Source organism: Cygnus olor, chromosome 13, assembly GCF_009769625.2.
Source record: "Cygnus olor isolate bCygOlo1 chromosome 13, bCygOlo1.pri.v2, whole genome shotgun sequence".
Classification (NCBI taxonomy): domain Eukaryota; kingdom Metazoa; phylum Chordata; class Aves; order Anseriformes; family Anatidae; genus Cygnus; species Cygnus olor.
The window spans coordinates 16922592-16950407 of NC_049181.1; the positions used below are offsets into that span (position 1 = coordinate 16922592).

Below are 27816 nucleotides of genomic sequence, written 5' to 3' on the forward strand. Positions count from 1 at the left end.
AGATACTTATAAATGGAAGTGTGAATTCTTCAAACTGTGAACGTTGTTAATTCGGGATAAGAAATTTGACTTGTAATGTTGCTTGTTCTATAATAATCCATTTGTTTGCAGCTGAGTTTTGCAGAGGAGCAGGACTTGCGTGAATTTTAGTTTTTAAAAAGAAAGCAGTGCTAAGAAGGAAGAGAAGTAGTAAGTTGAAGTAGGAACTGTGAGGATGCTGGGCATGTGGATTTTGTCACCTGCTGACCGTGGTTCAGTTCTGTGCTGTATTCAATCACTCCCAGCTGTTCTGCTGCTCATCCGTAACCTCAGAAGAGCTCCTCAGCTCTGGGCCTCGTAACTGTTTCTGCCCTAAAGCTACCTGTGTATGGTGGGTAGAAGAGAAGTCTGTCAGTGTTTTTTCACTTGCGTGGTGCATCAGACTGGATATAAAACTTTAACGTTGCTCTACTGAGCAAAAACGATTCAGTTTCCAAGTTGGAAGACTTCATAGATCTCTCTGGTTTTGAGGGATTATGCAGTTAAAATTTCAGCTACGCTGTAGGATCACTTCCTTTGTGATGACTTGCCTAGCTAGCTACCTCAGGTAAGGGGTTTTGAAACTAGTCTTTTCACATCCCTTTTTGCACTACCAAACTCCACGAAACCTGCCTTAGAGAGGTTTTTGTGCTCTTGGGGTAAACAAGAGTTGTACTCAATCCTACCTTCCCCGTATGTCACGCATATCTAATGTTGGTGTGCTGTCCTCACCAAACTGATATGAAAATTGGGGAAAAACTTGAATATTAACAATTCCCTGTGCTTTGTTTGGTTCTTTAAATGTCAGCATGTGGGACTTTTTTTTTTTTAAGTGGGTATTCCTCATATTTTCTGATGGAAATCAGTGAGCGCGATTATTCTTGGAAAGTTCCCTCTTCTAAGATTCAGTATCCACAAAGTAAAATGACTGCAGCTATAGGAGAAAACGTTTTGTTGTCTGTATGCTGCTGGGGTTTTCTTGGCTGCTGTTGGCAGTATTTATTATGCTGATAGCTCAGAGGGGCCAAGCAGCTTTCCCTTTCGCTGTTAGTGCCAACCTGTGCAAACCCAGTGAACTGAGCTCACTCTTTCTCTAGGCTCAGCCACTTGTGCCCGCAGTGATGTGAACAGCATAGGGGAGGTCTGGCAAAGTGCGGCCAACCTCTGAGACATCGTTTTAAGGCATGGTAACTTCTAGAAAATTACAAGTCCTGATTTCAGGTTGCTGAAACTGCAGTTGTCACCTCTCCCACCGCTATGGAAGTGTTGAACTCGCATCGCTGAGTCTGGTTACAGGAGTAGATCAGTACTACCACTTCAGTTAGACTAGGGGGATGGCTTTTTTTTTTGGGTGATTGTGTTGACTACAAATTTGTGTTTTCTGTGTTCTCTCAGAACTACTGCGTACAAAAAGTTTTATCTCTGCCCAAACCAGAGCAGCAGTTCCTTGAGAGCGTTTCACTGGCCTCCTAGAAGTCCCAGGGATGTTCTTTTGAGGTTTTTGTGAGGTGTGTTTGTCTTGTGATTGCATTGAGAAGTCAATTCTGATCTTGTGCATTAAACTTGTGCATTTAGCTGCATTTTGTTTTACAGTGCTTGCTTAGCTTTCATATGCCAAGAAAACCCGATTGGTGTCTATTAGTGATTTTTTTCTTGACGTTTTTATTGCTCCCACAGTGTGTCATAGTTTAGCAAAACAGTATTGAATGCATGTAAAACGATAAGAAAAATCAAAGCTGTAAGATGCAGAAGGGTTTCTCTGTGGCATGCCAGCAGAATTACATCTCCTTGATTCTTCAAATAACCGAAGAGCAAGTCTCTCACTTGGATGCTTGCCAATTTGGTTAATTTTATTTCTAGACGGGAAATGGGATTTTTGTTTCCAAAATTACCAAGTGTGCATCGTTTCTTACGACTAGGTGTTTGTTGGCAGGGGTATTTATCAAGATGGAAAAATACTGTAGCAGGGTGGGAAGCTGTGTATAACACCTTTCAGTCCGAAAGCGACGCTGCTCCTCAGGCTCCATTACAGCAAGGCATGGCTCAAGTCCCCAGCTGGTTAACGTGCTACTTGCAAATTCAGTTGCAAGGATCACAGATTGCGAGGAGCTGAACTTGGACTGCAGCTATGTGCCTTACTCACAAATATCATGTGTTTCCATCCTGAAACATGCCCGAGGCCCATTGGTGTTGTCACTGGGAAGTGTTTTTCGCTACATATTTGTTGCCTTGTGGAGCTTAGGTCTTCTTGGAGCTCACTCCCGCGCTGCATCGCTCTAATCACTGTGCAGCTTGCAGTAGAGTAATTTAATCATGCTGTGATAGGCATGTACGTTTTCCAAAGCCTCTTCAGTATGTTATGTATTATTTAATTTGTGAATCGACAACTTCAGAACTCCGTCTGAGTAGTTTGTGATTTTGATTCCCCACACAATTAGTCTGAGTCTTGTTTTGGTTTACATGATTTTGGTATGCTAATTTTAAATGCCATCTGACAGGAGCCTTCAGAAACTTTGTGACTAAATGTTGGGTTAATTTAGTTTCTGCAACTGAATAACTTTAAATTAGGCATTTAATTTACTACAGAAACCTTAATTTTTCATCTACTCCTATAGCTAACTTATCGAAGTTACAATTTTGGGGCAGTAGATAGAAGTAAACATTTGGAGGTGGGGGGGTAAAAGGGCAGAGGTAATGGTAGATAAAAAATCTTAGGTCTAGGGTTTTTTTTATTACTATATTTTTCCTTTTTTTTTTTTTTTGGAGGGGACACAGTGGAGGGAGAAAGAAAAAAGTAGTTGGGAGCAGGGAATGGGTGTAGGGAAACAGGAGAGGAGCTGCCTGAACTGGCAGTGATGCCTCAGAAATGTCGTGTGTAATCGCTGCTTGTAAAGAGCCTGGCTTGTAAATCTATCAGCACCTATGTTTTGGTGTGGTTTTTATAGTACCAAAACTTGAATCTTCCTTGTTTTCTGTCTTTTTTGATGTATGTAATTCCAGTAAATCTGATGTGGGAGATCTGACTACAGCGTTGCCCTTCTTCCTCTTAAACTGAGTTATTTCTTAGGTTCTGTTGTGTTTCTTAGAATTTTTTTCTTCGTTCTTTCTATCTTCTTTCTACGTATGTTGTCTTTAATGGTCTAAATATAGTCTCTACTTGCCAGAGGCTTATATTAATAGCAGAATGCTAATGGAAATGATTGAAATAGCAATTAAAAACCATTGCTAGCTTCAGGGAAATAGGTGAATTGTGTTTTGCTGGGCTCTAATTTGTGATTATTGAGTGCTTTTCTGAGGAGTTTGAATGTAAGCCTTAATATGGCTCACCTGTGCAGTAGGATCCCTGTTTGCAGAAAGTTTCAGGTGGAGTGATTTGGGTATGCAAAACAGAAGTCAGGAGTCCAAAGTGCTTGGATGCTGCACTGGAGGATGGTGACTCCTTAGGCAGCTGTACAGATGCAATGGGAAGCAGCTGAGGGCTGGTGGGCGATCATCAGGAAGCATCAGAGGACAGGATGGAGTGGGGTGTGAGGGAAGGCACCAAATCCCCACTGGGAGCTCAGCTGTGAGGTGTTGGTGGAGTAAAAAAAGAAAAAGGGGGAGGGGGAATGGGAAGAAATGCATAAACCACTTTGAATTTGAACCAACAAACTTAAAACTTGGATGTTGGTGTGCTTTAGTTCTTGTTCTGTGCAATAATTAAAACCCTATGGATATGTAGTGATATTTTGGGGGCCTCTCTATAAATAGTAAGTTCTGTCCTCATTATATTGCTGGAGACTCAAGGATATATCCAGAAATACACGGTAAGGTTAAGCTTCCTTAAATTAAAGGTACCAAAGCACTGCCAAATGGGCTGAGTTTGAGGAATGTCTCATAAAATATAAAATTTTTCTTTCCATTCTTATCTTAATCATGCTCTACCTGTCCATAATACTTTTCAAGAGGGAGAGAAGAAAAAAAAATAGTATTTCTGATAGGAAGTGTCAGTGAAGGTAAGACTTAAAAAAAAAAAAAATCTTTATGTATGATAGAGACAAATAATCAACAGCCATATTTACCTTCAAAAACTGTAACAGCATTGAAAGATCTAATGAGTACTCAGAAGTATACTCTTTAGAGTATTCAAAGTATTCAATGCATGTTGAAATATGTTTAGAACAGAGAATTTGGTGAAAGTACCTGTCTTAGTTACTCAGGCACCTTAAACATGGCTGTAAGGTAACAGCGGAAGTCTTGATGATCACATAGCATCTGATGGATGCAGGTCGAGATTACATAGCAATGTTTTAATATTAGCTGTGAAGTTGTATGCAATACATTGGAAGTTAAAATTTATGCAGTTCCCTCCCTCCTGCATCCCCCAATAGATTCCGTAAGGGAGTTGTCTTTTTGTTCTTTCATGAAAGTGCAGTCCACATCAGACAGACATTTTTTCTTTCGTTGAATTTATAGACTGTATGGTTGCTGTCCTCTAGGTTTAAAAATTCTGTGTGTGTGTTACAAGTTTCTTTATTTTTACAGTACATGCTTGACTAAGTTTAAGTTGGCATTTCTACACTGTGACTAATCAGAAAACTTAAATTAGAACAACTTTCTTGCTGAAATTTTCAAATAAAATCAAATGCAAAAAAAACTTCTGTTAGATCAGATGGTGGTCTGCCGTAGTTCTGGCTGATGAAGTAGAATCTTGTAGTGAAAGTGTGGTGCCTTTTATAATAATAAATTAAAGTTGTCATGTTGATTTCATTTTCAAGAACATAGGAAACACCAGCTACTAATTCTTAATGGAAGTACCTCATTCTTAGCTTCTTTGTTTCTGTGGTGGTAGTATGAATTCTGTTGGATTTTTTTGTGATTTTTTTTTTCTTCTCTCTAACATACTGCTTCTTTGCAGGGCGCCAATGCCTCTGCTTTGGAGAAAGAGATTGGTCCTGAACAGTTCCCTGTGAATGAGCATTACTTTGGCTTGGTCAATGTAAGTGCATGTTTTATGCTTTAAGTGCTGTTTTTTTTAATTCACATCGTAGTTTGGAATTTAACAGGCTTCTGTTAGAACTTTATTTTGAGCCCTTCTGACGTAAAGGGGGACTCTGCACAGACACCACATCCTGCAATGCCTCGTTGTTAACCAAGATATAAATTTTGTCTTAAAAACAGAAAAGTAAGTATTTTATTATAAATATTGATTAGTGAGAGTATTTTTCCTACCAGGTACATTTCTAAATATAAGATCTTAGTACTGAACTAGAAAAGTCATTAAAGTGTGTATGTTGTTTGTATTCTCTCCATCTAGAGAAGAGAGATTTGATGTTACGCTGATACTGCGGTGTGTGGGATTCCTGAGGTTTTTAAGTGTTACTTTTCTAAAACGTCCTGCTCACGTGTGATTTGTGGCAGTTCTTCTAAGCAAGTACAGAGCCGGATGAATGATATTAACTTGGCCAATAATTTTCTCACATGTAGTAACACTGCTCTTCTATTTTTTGACAGCCTTTTGTAACAATGAGTCCTTCTAAAAAGCTTTATTTCTTCTATCTATCAGCTTGTGTGCATCTGACCTCATTAGGATCTGCTGAACAGGAGGAATTGTCTACCTAAATTAACTGTGGAGAGAACTGGTGTTGATCTTGCCAGTGCTTCTGGAGGAGAAAGGCAGCTGTTGGGCCTGTGACATCTTTTACAGTGAATGTAGGAAGCTGGTTGATAGAAACAGGTTCTGTGGCATCGTACCCATGGTATGAAAATACAGCTCACTAGAACCCCAAGTATACTTCTTTTTGCTGGTCATCTAGGTACATCTCATTGAAAACAGAGATGATCATCTTTAGATGCACAGAGCAAGGTTAGCATAGCTACTAAAGTGTTATTTGCTGCAGCTCATCAGAAACTCTTTTCATTGCCTTCTGTGTGGGCCTCTGGCAGTTTATGTTCTCAGACACCAAGATATCTAAACACATTGAGTTATACTCTGTAAGTATGGTGTTAATGGCCATTCCAAAGCTTCTGAGGTTTGCACCATAATGAGAAAATGGAAGGCATCTCCAATTGTAACATAAATAGCAGAGTGATGAGCAGTGTGAAGAGGGAAAACAGCATTCTAAAAATAACCGCAGTTATTATGTCCGCATCCATTCTCTGTTCAGAAGGACAAAATATGACTAATACTGTTGTGCTCCATTTCTTGCAGTCAGTTTCTTAGGAATGATCGTTCTCATGCTTGTTTTGGAGAGCTTTTTCCGAAGCTATTTCTAGTTCTTTCATGATGTGAAATTAATTGGAGCACTTTAAGGAGTGCAGTTTCATGACTTCGGTACTAGTAAATATGTAGTTGCACTGCAAATAGAACCAGGTGTTGAAACCATGGACAATGAAGGCTTTCCAAAAATTGTTTCATAGTTTCCTCTGTGGATCAGGGAGCTGAACCAGCTCGCCTGCAGTCAGACAATTGCTAACACCGCTGCAGAGCGTGTCGGGGAAAGCTCTGACTCTTCCTTCTGACAGCTGCTACTGAAAGAGATTTTGTGTAATGTTGAACTGAAGTGTGAGAGGGATGGAACACTGTTTTAGTTCTAGAATTTCATCTCATACCTTGTTTTAGTTCTAGAATTTCATCTCAGTTTTCATTCTAAAAAGCTTCTTGTCTTAAAATGAGCCTTTGAATTTCCTTTATGCTTTAAATACCAGATGTTTGTAGTTATTTTTCCTTTGTATTTTAGGTCGCAGTAGACTCCATACACACAAACTGAATGTCTGATCTGTGCATAGGACTGTAGGACTAGAAATATTCAGCAGCCTGAATACAGAGAACTGCCACGCCATCTTCTCTTTTGGCTTTCTGTTGAAGATGGATGGCTACAACCTCCTTTTTTTGGGGCAGAATTTCTAGCAAAATTATGGTCGTGGTTGGAACTGACTAGTGTTCTTCTAAACGCAGACTGATTTAAGTTATAATTTTAACACTGATACGTAATACTGCTTATTTTTGGAGAGCTGTCTCTAATATAGAGAAGAGTAGATCAATAATAGAGTTGTTCAGAAGTTTCCCAAGGCACTGAATTGCTTGAAGTTGGAAGGATTTTGTTCTGGCATTTAAGAAGTCAGAATTTCTGAAATAAAATGTATCACGTGTTTTTTCTGCAGTGTACTTGGCATGCTGTAAAATACCTAAAACACCAGCAGGTAAGATAGTGATTGAATCATAGTCGTAGAGTATCCTGAGTTGGAAGGGACCCACAAAGATCATTGAGTCCAACTCCTGGCTCCACACAGAACCACTCAAAAACCAGACCATGTGTCGAAGAGCGCTGTCCAAATGCTTCTTGAACTCCGGCAGGCTCTGTCCTCTGATTGTAGGAAGAGAAGTGCTTCCATGTTATGTTGTGTAAAAGTGGTAGCAAACAAAGCAGGCTGAAACACTATTTAGTAGGAATATTTTATGCAAGGAGAGTTTTTTAAGCCTGAAGCATGCCATTAAGTGAATTTTTCACCACATAGCTTTGGCTACTGGAAAGCATCTTGTTCTTACTGTCAGCAATTTTTAAGGCTACTTGGATAGCATTTGAACTTCTTAACTCTTCCATGTAGTTTGATTCTAATATTTCTTTTACTATATGGGCAGCATCAAAGCAGTACACGTGTAACCAGTTAACTGGATGTTCTTTGACACTCCTGAAATCTCACTAGCTATGTGTTTGCGAACTTTTTGGACGCAAGCTGCGCCATGACCTCCCAGTTTTTTAAGGTGTTACCTTCTACTTTCTTCTCTCTCTTTTTCTGGAATTATTATGGACAAATATGTTACTGTTTCCAGATGAGGTATCTAGTCAGGCTTGTGGTAGTTTTCCTGCCTGTTTTGTATTGTATGCAGATTTAGTTAGTGTGATGTTTGTTTGTGTGCTTGATTTAAAGGTCATTCATATGCATGAGTTGGGTTCCATCCAAATTCATGTTTGTTCAGCTTGTATATTTGTTTTCCTCATGTCAATAACAGTTTTAAATGTTGTTCCATGTTTGCATATGGTATAAATTATTGTTAATGTATGTGTAATGGTGTAGCCTTTTGAGCAGTGTGAATTAAAACTATTAATTTTCTGTTTCACTCAGTCAGCAAACTTGCAGTCGTTGTGCTACATTAATTACACTGAATTCTGGTGAACAGTAGTGGCCATACTCTGAGTAGTACATAATAAAATAATAAAAAAATGCTCGTTTTGTTTATCTTAATATTTTGCTCTCAATGTTCTTGGGCTGCAGAATCTCACTACCAGAATATTTTGGGACTGGCAAACCAAAAATTGTTTCACTTTTGTGAAATGACAGCACTGTAGAATATAATTGCACAATAAATTGCAAAGAAATAACTCAAAAAATACTGTAGTTCTTCTAGATGATATGCTAATATCTCAGTTTGTTTCTGCTTGTTAAGCAATGTGGAACACTGCCTATGGAAGCCATTATCGCTGTCCTCCTTTCTCTAAAATGACACTGCCTCCAGATAGGGCAGATGTAAAACAGCTGCTCTTTGAATTTGCCTACATCATGTACTTTTCATATTTCATTGTAAACAGGAAATACTTTAGACATACCTTGCTAACTATCTCCAAAAAGTAATCTGTGTATGCGACACAGGCAAATCAGAAATATGAATTCACGCGCTGAGCTCTCATTGCTGTAACACAGTCAAGATGCAGGGATGCCGCCTCTTCCTTTTGGTATTTACTCTGTGCTGCTCTACCATTGGCACCTCTCCAGATGGGTAATGCCAGGATCTTCCCTACCAGGATTAATAATATGCTGTCTCCAGAAGGTCTGATCTTTATGATGAGCCCTCAATTGGCTTTTTTCATCAGTGCCTTCCTGCTTTTTTTTTTTGGTGCCCAATATCACTGTGACTGTTTTCTTCATTTTACTGCTACTTCCAGTTGTGATGATGTACGGATGAGTCTTTCAGAACATGCCTACTAGTAGCTCCCCAGTAAATGACCTCTGACAGGCAACGTGTCCATTTTCAGTATGTGACATTCTTTATGAGTAACCTCTCTTCATTTATTACTTTTTAGCAGACCTAACACAAAAATGTTTGTTTTCCTTTTGTTCTGTTTTAACCAGTTCGGCAACACCTGCTACTGCAACTCAGTCTTACAGGCACTTTATTTTTGTCGTCCATTTCGGGAAAAAGTTTTGGCATACAAAGTGCAGCCTCGAAAGAAGGAAAGCCTCCTGACATGCCTTTCTGATCTCTTCAACAGTATTGCTACGCAAAAGAAGAAGGTGGGAGTCATCCCACCCAAGAAATTTATTTCCCGATTGAGGAAAGAAAATGGTAAATGAATAAATGAATTCTTTATGTAGATTTAAGCATTGAATACCTAAGCATATAAAAATGGAACAGTTTCCTTTTTAAGTGAGTCCAAATTGTCAGGTTGTAGCAGATTTCTGGAATACTTTTGAACTCCAGTTTGTGGTATGAATTTTGCCACCTCTGTAGCATAGGAAGAGATTATATCAGAATTAACTGTGCTGTGTCATAAGAGGATTATCTGGATATCTTTGTTTCTGTGCTTGCTCAGACCAAGTACAGAGAGCTTACACGAGTCTCAGTACTCCAGTTACTCCCTGTTGGCACCGTGTTCTCTAGAAGTCTGTTGCAAGTCATCGTGCTTCAGGTCACTGCTAGAATTTGCCATGACTAAACAGACCTTACGGAGCCAGTCAAAGTTAAGGTCTGTAGGGAGCCTTAACCACCCTTATCCTGCTTCCTTACATTTGTGGTACGATAAACTTGTTATGATGAGAACTGGTGGTTATTTCCCAGGGCTGGTTTGTGAGGAGAAGTTGTGTATGTTGATTTATCCTCTCTGCTTGAACTTGAAAAGATAAGCTTACTAGTAGGGGATTTTTTGCCCCTTGATGCTGGACTTAATGAGCTAATGGCCCAAGGCAATCCATCTGAGTTTCTTTATTCCTTTTCTTCCCCAAAGGAAAGCAAAACAACAACAGTCATTGTTCTTCAGTTCTAGGAAATGCTCAAACTAAACTTCTTTCATGTTACTTTTCAGCTTCTGATCTGTTTCATGCAACCAGAGGAATAGGTGAGGGTAACCTAACATCCTCTGCTAGAACGACAAAGCCCAATTCTTTAAAGACTCCTTACAGTGTAACCCCAAATAATTTGTGGTGTCATGTAGTAGGGTACTTACTGATTCCTGAAAGTGTAGTATCTTGATATTATGTATTATCTGTATTTTTCATTTTTCGTTGTCTCTTCCTTTCCAGAATTGTTTGATAATTATATGCAGCAGGATGCACATGAATTCCTGAACTACCTACTTAACACTATTGCTGACTTACTGCAAGAAGAGAAAAAGCAGGAGAAGCAGAATGGCAAGCTCCAGAATGGCAGCATTGAGAGTGAAGAAGGGGAAAAGACTGATCTGACGTGGGTCCATGAAATCTTCCAAGGAACACTAACCAATGAAACCAGATGTCTTAACTGTGAGGCTGTACGTTTAAAACAAAACAAAATCTCTTAGATTTTTCACAGGTTCTGGATCAATTTCCCTAATACTAAGCACACTTTTTCATTTATTAGGATAGATGAAATTACACTCTCTCTATTAAAATATGGAGCATAGCCTATTTTATGACTGTATCACCTCTATGTTCAAACCAATACTCATTAAGGTATGTTTCTCAGAAAAAGCATAGTGTTTTTTCTATTATTCCTCCCTGTTTCCATCAAGGCAGTCTGCACCTGGCTGAAATGAGCTGCCTTTTTGTCTTCATGTTATTTCTTGTGTCAGTGATTGATAGTTTGTTATGTTTCTTCATGAGAGTTACTCACTATTTATTTAACTCTGGGATTAACTGAATTTAATGGTTCTTGAACTAAAAGTCTGTGCTTTGCGGTGCCGGTCCATAGCCATTCTATTTGAGAGTAAAAGAAGTGTCAAAGTGTAGAGTTAGAAGAACCACGCTACCTTCAGACCAGGAATTTGTAGTTAGCAATGTGCCATGTCTGATTTAATATTTCTAAAAAATGAAAACCCAGATAGGGAGAGAGAAAGAGAGAAGCAATTACAACTGAAATGAGTGCTCTTGGCATTTTAAATCTAAAATTATGGCTGTGTGGTGAATAGAAGCTCTAAAAATGGAATTAATAAGATTCTGTCTCAAGAATTTAGAAGCTAAATGTGACTGCTCCACAAATGGAAGGATGGTTTTCCTAACTGCTAAGCCATCCCAGGATTTAATTGAAAATCCAGCTGACTGTTTCTGCATTTCCTATCAGTAGTTGCTGTTATACTCAGAAATGCAGCAAAAAACTGTATGCGGTCTACAGAGCAGAGTGGAATACAGATAAAGCTTCTCCAGCTCTGAGTGGTTAAAAACTTGGTTTTGCCAGTGAAGTAAGCAAACATGTCTTGAAAGCTCAAGGCTTTTTTTAAAAAAAAATCCCCTTTGGATTATAACTGCATATCAGATTATTTCTTCAGTTTTAATTTACTTCAAGAAAGAACCTCTGTGTGTGTGTGTATGTATTTTTTTCAAATCAGTCTGTTTGCATTGAGAACATTGTACCCTTCCAGAAATAGTTAAAAGAAATCTGCAAGATTATAAACTGTTATGAAATATTTTTTCTTATTTTTTTCAAGGTTAGTAGCAAAGATGAGGACTTTCTGGATCTGTCGGTTGATGTGGAACAAAATACATCAATTACACACTGTCTAAGGTAAATGAAAATAGTTGTGAATGGAAAAAATAACCTGCCCTTGGTTAGAGGGAAGAGCCTTGTTTGTTCTTATGTGCAACAGTTGAAGGCTTTGAGCTTATGGTAAAATACGTTCTGTTCAGAGTGCTGTTCATTTCATCTCCACTGGTGTTGCTGCTCATTTCTTAGTGTTTTTTAGTAATCACTGAGTGTGGTGATTTCTTGCTGGTGTGGAAGATTGGGTTTCACTTTCTTTAATGGGGTTTTTAATTTGTTACATAACATAGTTGGGTTTTATGAAACTAAACATATTATGTATGGATTCATAATATATTCCTGTTTAATATTTTTAGTGCATTTCAGTTGCCTGGTCCTGCTGTTTGAGGCAGGTGTTCTTGTTGCTGATAGAAGTTTTGGTCCACGTAGCTGACTGCCAAATCCGAGGCTTATCAGCTGCTAGGATACTACAAGTTGTGTATAGCAGCTAGCTTTTTAAAAGCTGATAACGGATGTATAATTGCTAGGAGCCGAAAGATAATCCACTTTCCCTAGTCAGTGGCTAATGGCCAGAGTTTGTTTAATGCCTGCCACATGGAGTGGCTGTCTCTGGAAAGAAAACACGATTACCTAGTTGCTGCGTGCTACCTATCTCGTTTGACTCCTACCTAGAAAGTATGCAGTTAGTACCTGGTGGTATCGTTTCCAGATTTTGCTAGCTGAGCGTTGATATTACAGCCCAAGATTGGGACAAATAGGCCTAAAATGTTTGGGAGATATAAGTGTTGAGAATAAGAATTTTATCTTGTGTGTGGTTTTTTTCATCATTATTAGCAGTAACTTTTAGCTGGTGGTCTGACTGAATATCCCTCTCTATCTGACTTTTCTTTCATTTTCATTTCCACAGAGGGTTTAGTAATACTGAAACTCTATGCAGTGAATATAAATACTATTGTGAGCAGTGCCGCAGTAAACAGGAAGCACAGAAAAGGTAAGGTTAAAATACTCAGGCTAATAGATGTTCTTTTAAAGCAGGCAGCTGTTAGAAAATGCACCTTGTGAAATCAGTAAAAAGAAAGTGCAGGATTATTTTGATCTGTGTTTGGTGGGGAAAGGAGCAAGGAAAAGTGGGGAGACCAGGTAACTTTGTGGCAATCTTATCAGAGAGAAATGAGATTAATTTTGTATTCCTCCCAGAAGAGCTTATATCTGGTGTTTCCAGACATTCGTGTTTTCCCCAGTTAGCATTAATCAGCTCAAAGCCACCCATCTGCTTTCATTATGAATACTGTGTGCAAAAATCTCATTTCTCATCTCGTACTTGGTAGCAGCTGGAACACCCGGACAGATTTATTCCATCCCTTTCTTTCCATTGATATGATGAAAAATTGATGTTTTCAGCTCAAACAGTTGTCCTACATTCAGACGTCAGTTGTGTAGTTAATCTTTCAGAGGAAATGATGCCCATTCTCACCAGAATACATACGGGAAAGGCAGCCTTTAAAAAAAAAACCTTTCATCAAAATTTTAGACGTGTTTTAAGAGACTTCTTCGTATTAAGACTATTTTTGGACAAAGCTTTGTTTTTAGGTGATCTGCTAACACCTTTTTCTTTGTTTAACCCAATTTTGTTCCAGAATGAGAGTGAAAAAGTTGCCCATGATTCTAGCTCTGCACTTAAAAAGGTTCAAATACATGGACCAGCTGCATCGATACACCAAACTTTCCTACCGTGTAGTCTTCCCCTTGGAGCTCCGGCTCTTTAACACTTCAGGAGATGCTACAAATCCTGACAGAATGTATGACCTTGTGGCTGTAGTTGTTCACTGTGGCAGGTATGTCTTTGTGCTTTCTAGACTTTAAATGCATCCTCTTGAAATTTAAAATGAGTCTGTCATCCATATGCCATTTTATAATAGCACAGTGGCTGGCAATATGGGAGCATGCCAAGCTAGTTTTCCAAAAATATTAAAAAAAAAAAAATGAATGATGATTTGTGGGTCTTTTTCACTTTTTAACTGTTTTAAATTTTGCTTTCAGACTACACAGTCTAAGGCTTGCTTGTTTATGAGCCCTCAAATATGCTGGCAAATCAGAAAAGTTGTTTCTCTGAGGTTTAGCAGAGTAAGAGCAGTCTTCCAAAACAACAAACAAAAACCCAACGGCTTTCCAGGGAAGCCAAAGTGAAATAACAAATATTGGAAAAGGCTTTTAAAAATATTAGTAGTTTATAGATCCTGTGTTGAACCACTGAAGGTTTGTTTTTTTAGAAGCTGGTGCCACCACGCGGAATCAACTATGTACTGCTGTTTTTTTTTAATTTACACTTTATAAAATTTCTATTGTATTTTTTAATTCTGTTTTTAATAGCAAGGAGGAAAAAAAATAAGCACACTAAAAAAAAAAAGCAGTTGTGGAAGTGAATAAATATGATTGCCTTCTAGAAGTGCGAGTTTTAAAGTAATAAGTACTACAGCACACAGAAATGGTGGAAGCATCTTTGTGAGGAGCAGGACAGTATTCAACATGTCAATACTGTATAGATTTAGTATAAACACTATATAATTCTAGGTGATTTTTGTTGTGGTACAATTGTACTATTCCTGTTTTTATCATTTTAAGATCTCATCCTATGTCATCTTCTGTAGGCGTTAATTTGCTATACCTATAGCTGCATTTATCAATAGCCATTTCTTTACATTGTTAAAACATCATTTAGATGGATTAAATGGCTTTGTTTTTTTTTCTCAAGCCTGTTGCCTTACATGGGGCTTTTAGGGGGCCCGATGACTTTTCTGGTTCTAATTCTCACTAGAAGCTTACCAAAGAGTTAGGATAGACTTCATTTTCTAAATATTTGAGTTTTCAGAATTTGCCTTAAATATTTTGCCTTCATAGTTTTATTTTTCATTGAGTCATTATAAGCAGAAGTTTCATTCTGTGACAGGTATAGTGTTTAAGTATATCAGTAATTCTGGAAGGACTAGAGAATTACTTTCTTTCGGCTAAAACCCCAAATACTCCGTGCGTTACGTAGGTCCTAAACAAAAAGTTAAGATGGGGAAAAAATACGTTTTTTTTTCACTGTGCCCCTGAATTGTTCCCTGAGAATTTGGGGTTAGATTGATAGTTTGTATTTTCCCACCCATACAGTTTCCTATCCCAAGCTGGCAACTTTTCAGGACAGTCCCTGCCTTTATCCTGTAGATCCTTCTCTCTTTAAGTAATTTTGTTGTTCCTTCCCTTCAAGGTAAGCATTCAGGACACAGGGGAGAGAATCAGACTGGAAAACTGGGAACAGCAGTTGCAGAAAGCCCATCTGCAGTCAGCGATAGACTAAACCACATTAAATTTAAAAAATAAAAAAAGTACAAATTAAGTATTTCAGATAAGTGCTTAATAAAATTTTTAAGTGTTCACAATACTCAGTGATGATTATGTGACAAAACAGTGATTGAAGTGACTGGCTTTTAATTTCAGTTTTGAAATATATGGATGATTACCTAAAATGTTTATGGAATAGTGTATTTTGAATATATTGAATTTGGCAGGTAGCAAAGATAGAAATTTTAATTCAAGCAATTTAGTAGAGTCCAAGAATGTCAGTGTTATTGGGTAGTATTAGACAACATTAACAGCTGGGAAATCTAATTCTGCCAGTTAGAGCTAGAATCATGTGGGAGAGCAGCAGCCCTGCCTTTGAAGGCACAGGAGTAATAAATCTTCAATCTTTTTTTCCCCTGGCAGTGGTCCAAATCGTGGACATTATATCACCATTGTGAAGAGCCATGGCTTTTGGTTGCTGTTTGATGATGACATTGTAGAGGTAGGTGTGCTTTTACAGAGTGAAAACACTGCTGTGTAGGCAGCATCACACTCCAGCTTTGTGAAGGGTTTATTTTTATGTCTCGGATTAGCTCTTGCACCTGTGAAACGATTTCTGCAAAACCCATGCACAGAAGAATTCTGGATATTTCAGAAGTAAACTTTATCACTTAACCGCTTCTACAAAGATGATGCATGTACAGAGAAGGGCAAACCAATGCAATGGCTGTGTTGACAGCTAAGATGTAGGGTGGTGTACAGCTGTTCAGGCTCAAATACTGCAGTGGTCTTGATAAAAATCTGAAATGCTCATATTTTAGACCACCTTCTGGGCTCCTTTTTGTTGCTAACTTGTTTTCTGATAGTTGCATTTCATTGCTGCATTTAAGAACTTCTTATCTTTTTTTCCTGTAAACATTTTTTCCCCAACAAATTCAAGTATAGAAAGTCTGTACAATAAATAAAAAATCTTTGGAGACTGTACTAAGGTCCTGAGGATATACAGAGGTGTTTGGGCTACTGGTAATAATATTTAAATAGTCAGTTCAAGCAAATTTTCCTTATTTTTTAACATACCCATAAATCTAATATCCAAAATATGTTCATCCATATATCTCACGTAATATCAACCAAATATCAAATTGTAGAACAAATACTACAGTAGAACTGCTTTTTGTAAAGACAAAAGTATACTTTTTGCTTCTGAGATCTCACAGTCAAGGTTAAGGTTAGACGCTACGTGTCTGAACAGGTACAGCAAAACCCTGGTTTGTGTTGAGATGATGATGTAGTGAGCTCTCCCTTTTTTATTCTTCAGGCAGCTCTGAGCATCAGGTGTGACTTCCTGGTGATTTGAATAACTTCTCTGGCTATGAACAGTTCTTTCCCACACTATTGTATTTTGTGGGTTTTCTTCTTCTGTCGTGGCAGTGGTACATAATTATATGTCACCTCATTTTGAAAATAATGCTCAATTTAATATTTTTAAATGCAAATAGTCAGTCATTTTCATCCAGGAGATAAACTTGGCATTTAAAAAGTAATGTAAAATAACTGTCTTGTTATTCCATATTTGTTTTGAATGAGTCACATCTATGTTGTATCCTAACTTTCAGGTCAAATCAGAATTAATATAATCCACAAATATCGTTGGCACTTTTATAGCTGTGCCAAACAGAGCTTTTAAACATGTGTTGTCTGTTACTGGATAGTAAGTTCAAGGAGCTGTCACAAGCTAGAATGTAGTTCCTCTCTCCTGAATAGATATGCTTTTTTTAAAGTTGCTTTTCTAACTTAGGTCATGGCTTTTTAAATTTCACCTTCTTTAAGAGTTCATTTTAAAAGCTGTAAAAATAAAGCTCTTTCAGATGAAACTTCTGCTTTTTGTGGTTTCCATGGTTCTGTGAGTTTTCGGAGTCTTGAATAGGTTTAGGAGTGTGGCCCTGTGCTGTAGCACTCCCCCTGCCCCAGCTGCAGATCTGGGACTTTTAAGATTCCTTTTCCTGCTCGAAAGCTGTCTGTTTGCAGGTGTTGTTTTCTGTGAAACTGAGGCTTTGTTTTTCCTGCCCACGGAGGGCACAAAAACTTGCACAAGAGTTTTACGTACAAGCCACCTGAGGTCTTTGACCCTTTCCGATCAAGTGTTGCTCCTTGGGCCGCTCTGAAGCGTGTAGCGTGGGCATTCTTGCTGGTTTTGTCTCAAGGGCTCTTACTGTCCTGCTCCTGCCTCCTAAAAACATGACAAAGGTGAAGCTTAACTCTCAGCTCCCTCTATGTACGAAGCACCACCCTTTGCCTTTCCTCAGCCTTCCAGAAGTCACCTGGATTTCTGGAGATTCAGTGATCAAGAAGAACAGGGTAGTGCAGACTGCCTTTCCTTTGCTGTTGCTACAGGCTTCTGGAAGAAGTAGCTGCAGTTTTGCTCATCTGTTCTTGCTCTCCCCAATTAGTCATCAGCTCCTGAGAATTAGTTTCTTTCTGGGGCTGTAGGCTATTCACTGAAAAAACAAAGTAAAGCTGAAATGACTTTTGTCAGCTCCATCTGCTGCCTTAAAGGGATTTAGCTATCTACTCTGAGCTTAACCAAGTACTGTTTTCAAGCTGCTTGTGATTGTTCTTACAGTGCCACTGCAGGAAATACGTTGTTCTGTATGGCACTTCAGAGGTTGGCCTCAAAAACTGAGTGGCAAAAAAAGAAGAGAAGCCCCTAACCCTGGAATCTCCCAAAACATGAATTCTGGAGGATTTTCTGTATTTAGGGCTCGCCACAGGAGCCTCCTACTCTTCAGAGACTCTCGGAACATGAAAGCAGTTTTCTTTTAAGCTTTGGAGACATAACATTTTGAGTGAGAACCGGCTACGTAGCCAAATGGGTATTAGTCAGCAGGCGTCAGAAGATGGGGCCAAGGTCCTCGTACCCATATACAAATATTGCAGCTAAAAGAGAATGCAGGAGAAAGTCTTTTCCCCTTTAATACGGTTTAAAAGATTTGTTGTGTGTTTGATAAGTGATATGAATTAATAGCTCTGAAGTATCAATAGGAAGTAGCTTATTCTTATTACCCACTAAATGTCATAAGCAGTGAAGGCATGTTTATCTGTTTGGGTTTGCTTGGGAGGCCAACTTTCAATTAAATTGGAGATAAATGATAAGCAAACATACGACAGCATATGTGAAAAGGAACTGCATCAAATCCAGGACGTCAGTCAGTCAAATCCAGGACGTCAGTCAGTCCAAATGGGATACTTTGCCAAGGAAAATTAATTGAGAAACCTGAGTAAATGATCTCTGGCGGGTTTGGCACGTTGTCATTAGAGAACTAACTGATACATCATGGTGATCTGTACCTGAAACAGAGGTGTCCATTCCTGAAGTTCTCCAAATCCAGAACAGGGCAAGAATGATTGCATGTCTTCTCTTAAATGTCTGTTCACAGACTTGCAGGATTCAGTTGAATGCTGTGGATGGTGAGTAAGGAAGATGCGGTTTGGGGAACCAGAAACGATCAAAGGATATTTAAGCTCAGTTGACAGGAAAAAAACATCTTAAAGCCAAGTGAAGCTACAGAATCGTAAAAGTAGTTGTGAAACCATCAACCAGTTGTTGCTCTAAAGCTGCAACCGGGTAAAAATCTGCTGTCCACAACATACGCAGCCAGCTAGGATGGGAAGAATAAAGTCTATATAATCCTCTTTCATTTCTACTTTGTTTTCTGTGGATAGTGGAATCTAAAAAGGAAGCTGTTTTTGCCATGATAAAACTAAAAATATCTGTAGGATGAATTAATCTATGTAAAACATTTGAATTGCATTCAGAATGAGTAGTAGTGGAAATAGACTTGATTGCACGGCAAACTAGTTGGCACTTAAAATAAAATGTTTGAGTTGTCAGCTAAATATATTACAAGGACTAGAAAATGTTCTTTCGCTATTTTTTTATTAAAACATGTATCTAACAATTTGAAGTAGACATTATCTCAGTGAACTGTGTGAAAAGGCAAATGCCATTAGTGTAGGATTTCAGCTTCTGTGAAGTCCAGAAATGAAGAGGGGGGAGAGAGAAAACCAAAATATGTTTTATCTCTCTCCCCCTTCCCCAGATTTTAACAGTAAATGTTTAACAAAACTATTCAAGGGAATATTTTTCACTGCCTAGTCTTGCGGTCAATGTATCTTCTGGAAACTTAAGACATTTTTCTTGCATTCAATGCTTCAGATAGGCTGGGAAAAGGGTGGCCTGAGCTTGTGGGTTGTTTGGCAGTGCCACTTAGAGAAAGCAATGCTTTTGTGCTTGCTGGTGATACTGAAGTCTGTTCGGTGAGCAACCATTTATCACACTGCCAAATGGATTCTGTAGCCAAGGAGGCTCCTTGATGCAGTCATTGCATGGTCCCTTTCTCTTAAAATGTTAGTGCAGCTTGGTCTCTGCTACTCCCTTTCAAGATTAAAGCAGACATGTTCAACCCAGAGACTCGTATTCTATGTGCTTCTTTGCTTCCTCAGTTCTAGTCCTTGGGAAATAAAAATAAAATTTTAAAAAAAGATTTTATTTTTTTTTACTTTAGACCACTCTCCCCTTGGTCTTCCTCAACAAGTTCAGGCTACATCAGCCTCTCATCTTTGAATCCAAAGTCCTAAAGGTCTTTTAAAATACTAAAACAAGTGTGGAGTGCTGAGCAGCACAGGCCACTGGGGGTGTTTTATTTCAGCACTTCAATTTCTGCACTTGTTCTCCACTGACTGCAGGATCCAAGTCAGTGATGTGAAGCCAGTCATTCTCAGGAGCTGAATCAGGATGGTAGAACTTGCATCTTTAAAAGCCCTTTAAAATGCCCTCCAGACATTTAAAGTATTTCACAACTCTAAGTATAAGCAAGCCATTTAATTCTATTAATATGGCAAATAAGTTATTTCTCTTAAAGCACGAATCTTGTGATAACATTGCAGCAGGCTTTGTACCAGCAAATCTGAAGGAAGAAAAGCTCTCATAAGACCAGAGGATTACAGTCGGGTGTGATCCACAGATTTCATGGTATAGTTAACCAGTGGCGCTTGCAGGACTTCTGTATGTAAGAGGGTCACAAGAACATGAAATGTTAAATCTGCTCAAGAAGGGCCTTATATACTCCCAACTATATAAAATCTTTCTTTGCTAATCATTGACTGCTTTTTTTCATTTACATTACAGACCTATGGTCAGGAAAGGTAACTCCAATCTGAATGAAAAGGCAAATAAAAATGTTGTGTAACATTTTAAGAATGATTTTGTTAATTCCCCCCCTTTTACAGTCCAGCTTAAGAGTGCACCACTTCAGAGAGGAATTATTTTATGTTGATTCACTTATTTGCAGTAGTGAATAAGTTAATAAGTGGAGAAAATATTTTGGTGTATTTTGTTGTTTTCAATGATATTTAAGTATGATTGTACTAATACTGTGCGGCTTTCCAGCATCACCCCTGAGAGCTGGAAAATAACACTTTGTTTGTGAAAAGGATTCTTAAAGCAGTGTTTGACTGAGACTAATTTCTGCCTGTTAATTTCCAGAAAATCGATGCCCAGGCCATTGAAGAGTTCTATGGGTTAACATCAGACATTTCCAAAAACTCAGAATCTGGATATATCCTCTTCTACCAGTCAAGAGACTAAGACAAAAGATATGTATGTATAAATAAAAGAAAAAGGGATCAAGATATGTCCAAGTGGAACATATTTGTGACAGCAGAAGCAGTTACTCATTGTTGCTGTAGGACCAGGACAGATCCAGCAGGGCGAATAAAGGTTTCTCTCTGCCATTTCTTGGAGGATTAGTGCTGACTGCCGTAACAAGAAGAGCTTTTGCTCCAGTTTTCTTTCTGGGCTTTTTTAACGTGCTATCTTCCAAAATCTGCGTTACCTCTACTTGAAACCTGGCTGCTTATTTGTTCATGAACTGAAGAAGAGTTTTAAAAGTAGCATTGTAGAATTTTTACCATTTAATGTTGGCCTGAGGCTATACCTTGGTTTCTGTCGTCGTTTTTCTGTATTTTAGCAGAATGATTTCAATATTCAGTGTCAGCTGAAGGCATATTTTAGGATATGAACAGCAGCTGGTTGCTGGATATTTTTGGTGACTCAGACTTGAGAAGCAGTGCAAAGCTAAGACATATTGGAAATGTCAAGTCTGTAATTTTTTTTTTAAAAAACAGACAAAAAAACTCTGACTGCAGCATTGTAAATTCCCCATTATGCATTACCTTGGTTTTAGATAACACTAACAGCACTGCTTCTTTCTGCATTTTTATTTTTACTGTTCTGTTTCTTCTTCAGAAGGTATAGGGCTATCCACACTTAGCCTAATGTTCGTTTTTGCTTTGAAGCAGAAGTTTTGACTCAGAGCCTCATTGCTGCACATTTAAGGGGAGCAAAAAAGCAGTTGTGTTGAAGAATGTCTGGCAACCAGTTGCTGTAGAAAGTTTAAAGTTACAGCATTTCTTGGAGCTATTGCATAAACCAAAAGTGCCCTCTTTCTGAAACAGGATCTGTTCAACATTTCATTCAATACGTAGTAAACTGATGCAACTAGCATTTTGAATCTATGCTAATACACAGAAACAGCACTAATTGTGAAGGCTTAACCAAGGGAAGCATTATTTACCAAACTAATCCAGTTGTTCTTCACAATAATGATCATGTAAGAAGGAAAACCAGCCAACCAGCCCAGACATGGCCTTGCTATGTGTTCCTCATCGTCTGTTGGTAACATTTGCACCAGTCTGGGAATCATAACCCCCTTAAAAATGCTTCTGATTGTTTTACCTCTATAGGCCTTGCTTAACAGGGGAAATTGTTAGTCTTTTGAAGACTGAAATTAAGTAATTATCCGTTACGTGTGTATATATTATAATCTCAAGGATAACTAGAAAGAAAAGACTATGGGAGTTTGTAAGAAATCTCTGAAAATCATATGTAATTTTCTTTTTGAAAAGTCCTGTTACTGTGCCAAAGCTTGTCGCAGCTGGCTCTAAACTACCAGAGGAAATTCATATTTTCCTTCCTTCATCTTGTTAGATAACACCAGAGCTGTCCTCTTTGTGTCTGTTTCCAGTATGGCCGTTCATGGTGTATACCAGTGGTTGTTGTTCCTGAGGACGTTTAACTTATGCAATTCCATGGCTTGTACAGGATAGAAGAGATTTTACCAAAATATTGTCCTCAGGAAAACAGCATTTCGCAAACATTTTCTTGTGGTGGCTGTACGTATTTGTTTCTCCTTACCATGACCAGAAGCATAACGTTAGCAATTAACTTCTCTTCAAAATGCGAATCAGTCATTGCCGTCGGATTCCAGCTTAGTACAGTACTTAGTACTCTTCGCACATCTCCTTCTCCAGAAAATAAAAAGTATGGACATTTTTAAATTATTTTTTATTATACAGAGTACTGTCATTTTAAGAGACATTGAATAACAGCAAGCATCCTTGTCATCTTGTTCCTGTTGTGTGAAAACTGTTCCTGGCTACGAGTCTTCTCCCCTTGTTCCCATTACAAGCCGTGAGTCCTCTCCTGGTGGCGCTAGCAGAAGCCTGTCATCAGAAAGTCTTGCAAAAAATAAAAAGAGCACTGAGTTAAAAATAATCTAAACAGGAAATACAAAAATTAATGTAGTACACTAGACATGTATTTTGTGTATCTGGTGATACGTTTTTACAAATACCTGATTGAGAGAGAATATTGAAAGATATATACTATAGATTAAAAACTGTTAAAAGTGCACTTTTGCTACAGATTTATAAGGAAACTAAAAGGTATTAAGTTGGAAGAGAATGGTGTGATGTTACTTCTGTATAATAAATGACCCCACCTGTCTCCAATAAAGGTCACATATGATCAAACACACGTGGCACAAGTGTTTTCCTTGAATGCCTCTGCCTCGGATTGCAAAAAGTAATTGCTTAGTCACTCTCTCCTTAGCTTCTCTCTCTGTGTTGGCTGGCTGAGTGATTCTGACCACTGTATTTTCGTGCATATAACCTGTGCGGGAGCAGCTTAAACTAAAGAGAACTGAACAATTCATTATAGATTACAGACAGTGTGCTGGTAAATGAAGGAGCCTCTACCCAGAGGCTTTTCTCCTGACACCCATCCCATCGCTGCTATTCCCTGATCTGTTCTGCAGCCCCTGCAGGAGCTCCACCGTCACCTTTCCCTCTGATTTCTTTCCATTCTCCATTCTTTACCCCTTGCTGTCGGACTCTGTAAGACTTTGTTGCAGATGTTATCTGACTGATCTGGAACAGAGACATTTGAAAGGCAAAAATAGTACCATATGCTTGGAGTCTTTCAGGTTCATCGCGGGACAGGTCTGTTTCTGTGTCATCCGCTTCTGCACGGGAAAAACTCGGTTCAGGGCTGCGCTGCTCCTGTGTGCAGGAATTCACGGGACTAAGTCAGAATGCAGTAGAAGCAAATGAGGTTCCAAAGTGACAGCTGCTCTGTAAAAGCACATTTTAAATTCAAAATAATGTCTGGTCCATGCCCTGCTGGGACATGCGTTAGTAATAAATAAATAGAGCTAATTTTTACTCTGGGGTACGTGAGCTTGACTTCGAGTGACTTTAGGAGCGTTTCCCAGAATTAGCCTTGAGGCTGACCAACCACACTCAGCAGATCTGCTAGTAAGGTGGGTTTAGCTCTGAGCCCCAAGGCAGGATTGATGCTAGGATTTGGGGGCTGCTTCTGTTTTGCTTTTCCCCGATGGATGGTTGCATCTGTACTGACCCTCAGGGCTTCCTCCAGAGCATCGTGCTGGGGTGGGGGTGAAGCCGACCCCATGCCCGTCACCTTGTTTGTGGGCTGGTGTTTGTGCTCAGCGTGTTCCAGTTACCAGCAGGATTTTTTAAAGTCACCGTGCCAGCTCAGTTTAGGATACATTTAAAACAAATCGCATGTGATTGGTGCAAGAAAGAAAATAGACTAACACAGGCCCCTGAGACAAATAAAACCTTCCCATTGTAGTCCTCAGCGTTCATCAAAAGGAAGCGATCCCCTGAAACACAATTAATTTGCAGCATGTAAAGCCCTGCTGTCGTTGCATTAATTAACCTTCAGGCTGCTCTGCGTGCATACCCCCTCCCCAGCCGGCCTGCTGTGCTCGGCCGAAAGCAGCTGCCAACTGGGATTAGATGCCCATAGGTGATAATCCAGAGTACAAAAGGTTAAAAATGAAGCAGGATTGGGTGGGATAACATGCAGGCCATTTCATATTTTCCTTCTGAAGCAACGTTTTGCAAAGGAAGACGGTTTCACCCTTTCTGCCTCTCGGCTGTTCGTTTCAACCAGCTTTTTGTCAGCCTGTGGTCAGAGGGGACAGGGAGGAAAGCAAAGGGCTTGGGGAGCTCGCTGCTGCCATCAGAGGCTCTGTCGGATGGAGAAGCCACTTTGAAACCTCTTGGCCTCCAGAAGGGAGGCTATGGAGGGTCCTGCCTCGGGTGTCAACAGCTTCTGGGGGCTTTGGGGGCCCCCTGCGGCCTGGTTGATCCCCACAAGTCGCCGCGCTGAGGGAAGAGGGCCGGGGACAGAGGTAGCTCAGGAACCCCGAGAGGAGGAGCCGGACCTGAAGGCCAGGCAAATAAAGAACTGTGAAGGCCCCAAAATATCGGATCCCCAAAGGTATTACTCTGGATACGTTGGCCCAAATTAACCGAGGGCAAAATGCTTTTGGTGCCACAACACTGGGAATCGCCTGCAACACCTGGATCCAGCAAAGCGGGGGCACGAATTGCGCTGCCATTTGTCTGAGAAACTCGGAGGGTCCTGGTGGGGTGTTGTGGTGGCTGCCAGGGCTGTAGGGCCTGGGGTTATCGGGGATGAGGACGAGGATGAGGGGCTCCAGCCTGCAGCCGGGGCAGGCTTCAGGCTGCTCCCCACCAGCAGCCTCAGCCAGCGATGGAAACAAATGGCTGGATTTCCTCTCTCCAGGCACAAAAGCAAATAGCAGGCAGGTTTCAGTAGGAGCTGAATAACTTCGCCTGTAATTAAGTGTCCTAATTAGCACTCTATTAGTGCATTTGTTTCCTTCAGCACAAAAGCAGCCTGCATGTACTGCAACAAGGAACAAGCCAGTGGAGAGCAGGGACCATGTCCTCACACTCTGTTTTGCCTGAATTTCCTCCTTCCACATGGAAAAATGGGAAGAGACGGGCAGGGCAGGGAAGGGCAGGGAAGCCCCACTGTGCAGGGACATCTGTGCCCATCAACAGTTAGGAGCAGAGGGTTGGGATCTCGGAGGTAAAACCTCCAGGTGAAATGCGCCATTACCAGAACACCCGCCCCATTGCAGAGCTCCTGCAGGTCCCTCGGCTTCTACTCTCGCGCCAGCAAACCCTCAGCACCTCCTGGCGAACCACGTGAGGACGTGGTGGTGGAGAGGGATGTGTTATTCTTGGCAACGCTTCCACCCCCCCCCCTTTTCTTTTTTTTTCCTTTTTTTTTTATGTTAAACTGTTCATTTTCAGATTTTGAGTCACAATATTTCTGCAAGCAAAAGAGCATGAGTTTGGAAAAAATCCAGTTTATTCCTTCAAACTTCTTTGCAACTGCTTCAGTTTGGAGAGGGGCCGCCTGGCTGAGTCCCTTGCTGGCTGTGCCGGGTCCCTGCGTGTCCCCCAAAAGCTGGGGACAAGGGTGGGGGGGGGTGGTGAGCGTCAGTGCATGGGTTAGTGCAAAGCAGAAATATTTTCGTTGACTTATCCCTATTTAAGTAAAGAGCCAATTGGAGATTTTTACCCTTATTTGCCTGGTTTCTGATGGATGGAACTAGAGCAAGTACAAAACTAATTGTGAATTTTGGGGGTGTCTCGATTTTTTAAGCCCAAGACCCAGCAGAAAGCTGAGCTCTGCTCTTGTTGGCGTTCCCCATTTGCCCCCCGGTGGGAGGAGGCCCATTAATGAATTTGGGAAAACAAGTTTCTGGGTGCTCCTTCCCAGCTGTCTGAGCCAAGTGCTGCCAGCAGGTTAAACAGCAGTGGCTCAGGGACGGCAGAACTCCCATGCGGGCTGGAAACCACATTATCTCCTTCTTTCCAAACTAAGAATACCTTCCAACAAAGCACCAAACCTCTCCGAAATAACCCATCTGAAGCAGCGGGATCCAGTTTCGGGCTCTCTGGAGGCCGCAGCTCGGTGGTAATTAGAGCGGTGCTGCCTGCAGTCCCGGGGGACATGTCCTTCCTCGAAGCAGCGCTGGCGAGGAGATGAGCTTCAAGAAACCCGCAGTGTTGAAAGGGCTCAGCCAGGAGAGGGGGCTGCAAATGAGAGCATCCTCTGTGCCAGCGGTGGTTGTCCCCCGGAGAAGGGGAAGGGAAGAAGCGGGCAGGAAGGTGTCCTCCATGGCCGCGAGCATCCTCACTGGGAGGACCCATGGCCACCTCGTGCCTGACCACACATCGCTCCTCGAGTTTATTCTGTTCTCTGCAACTGCAAAAAGCCTCCTGAAGGTGTTTTTTTTTTTTTAATCATCATTTTTCTTCCAAAGGAGAAAAAAAATAAAATAATTTGCTTCCCCCTCCTCTCTTTCCCTGAGCATGTTTAATCGCTTGCAAGTTAGTCATATTCCTAAGAAAAGAAAACGTGGCGTGACGGTGAGCGGCAGCTCCTGAAGAACGGGCGCTAATTATATCCCAGCCCTGAAAAAAATAACATGCTGGGCTGGTGGAGCAGGGAGGGAGCCCGGCTTGTGCAAGCGGCTGGGATTTCCGATGCCTTGCAGCACCGAGCAGCCACTCTCCTGCCCCGCAGACCCTCCTCTCCTTCCTCCACCGAGGGCTGAGGCTGCAGGCTGGGGGAAGTGCATCTGCAGAGAGCTCTGGGGTCTCCAAAAAGCCACCTGGAAAGGTTTGAAGGATGAAAGGATTGCCACCGAGCTCAGCAGGGCTGCCTCACCTGCTCAGCATCCTCCCAGCAAGTGGCATCTGTCCCCAGTCAGCACATTCACCGCCCTATTTCCAGTTAACCAGGCAGGCAGTCCCAACAGTCCATGAGCCTTGGGGTGAAATCCCCTGAATTTCTTTCAATTTGTGGTGAGCAAGCGCTCCTGTCCACTGGCTCAGTGCCCACAAGCACGCAGGGATGCTCCTCAGGACTGGGCTGGGTTTATTTCTCACGGATCATCGGGGGTGCTTTTTCCTGGGCTTTGTTTTGTTTTCTGAAAAAAATGAGCAGATAAAAATAGCCCCTGGTTCGCTCGGTTGCACCTCTGGGAGACGCCGCTGGGCTTGGCTGTTTTAGGAAGCTGTTTGCCTATGGTGCATCGCAAAAAAATAATAATAAAATCAATTGATGGAGAAAGCTCTGATGGGGATTTTTTTTTTGTCTTGCTGAAATGGCCACCTGGCCACAGGTGGTCCTGGCCTCAGGGATTTGGGACCGGGTTTAACCACCGGGGTTCAGCGATGGTTTGATTGCATCTCCCACTCCCCACAGGGCAGAAGACAAGGACCCGGCTGTCCCCTCTGGGGTCATGGGGCTTGGGGTGCAGTGACCCAGCGAGGCAGGGGTGGGGGCACCCTGCAAGGCAGGACCTGGGACAGACCCCCGTGAGGCAGACGGGGACCTGATCCCATCCCAGAGGATCAAGGGTCGGGCTCTGGGAGCAGCTGCAATGGAGCAGCCCACGGGCGCTGCGCTGGGCTGGGTTAAGGGAACACATCCTCATCAAGAAATAAACCCCCAAAATAATGAAAAGCACCCAAAAACGAACTCTCTGCAATACCTTGAGCGCTGCAGG

At 40.7% G+C, this 27816-nt stretch overlaps 1 protein-coding gene across 5 annotated transcripts in view; it reads left to right on the forward strand.

The window, feature by feature from the left end:
* Positions 1–22924, forward strand: part of LOC121077132 (ubiquitin carboxyl-terminal hydrolase 12-like) — a 30926-nt gene extending 8002 nt beyond the window's left edge. Inside the window, exons 1-9 of one of the 5 annotated variants that reach the window (XM_040572014.1) lie at positions 4942–4996; positions 5564–5756; positions 9130–9343; positions 10297–10523; positions 11676–11752; positions 12636–12719; positions 13366–13563; positions 15476–15554; positions 20598–22924. In XM_040572014.1, the coding sequence (XP_040427948.1) occupies positions 5754–5756; positions 9130–9343; positions 10297–10523; positions 11676–11752; positions 12636–12719; positions 13366–13563; positions 15476–15554; positions 20598–20699 (984 nt within the window). In that variant the 5' untranslated portion in view covers positions 4942–4996; positions 5564–5753 and the 3' untranslated portion in view covers positions 20700–22924. Of the gene's footprint in view, positions 1–4915; positions 4997–5563; positions 5757–8942; positions 9032–9129; positions 9344–10296; positions 10524–11675; positions 11753–12635; positions 12720–13365; positions 13564–15475; positions 15555–16370; positions 16919–20597 lie in introns of those variants that run through there. The other 4 variants (XM_040572016.1, XM_040572012.1, XM_040572015.1 and 1 more) reach the window with 4 other exon arrangements.
* Positions 22925–27816: the final 4892 nt, after the last annotated feature.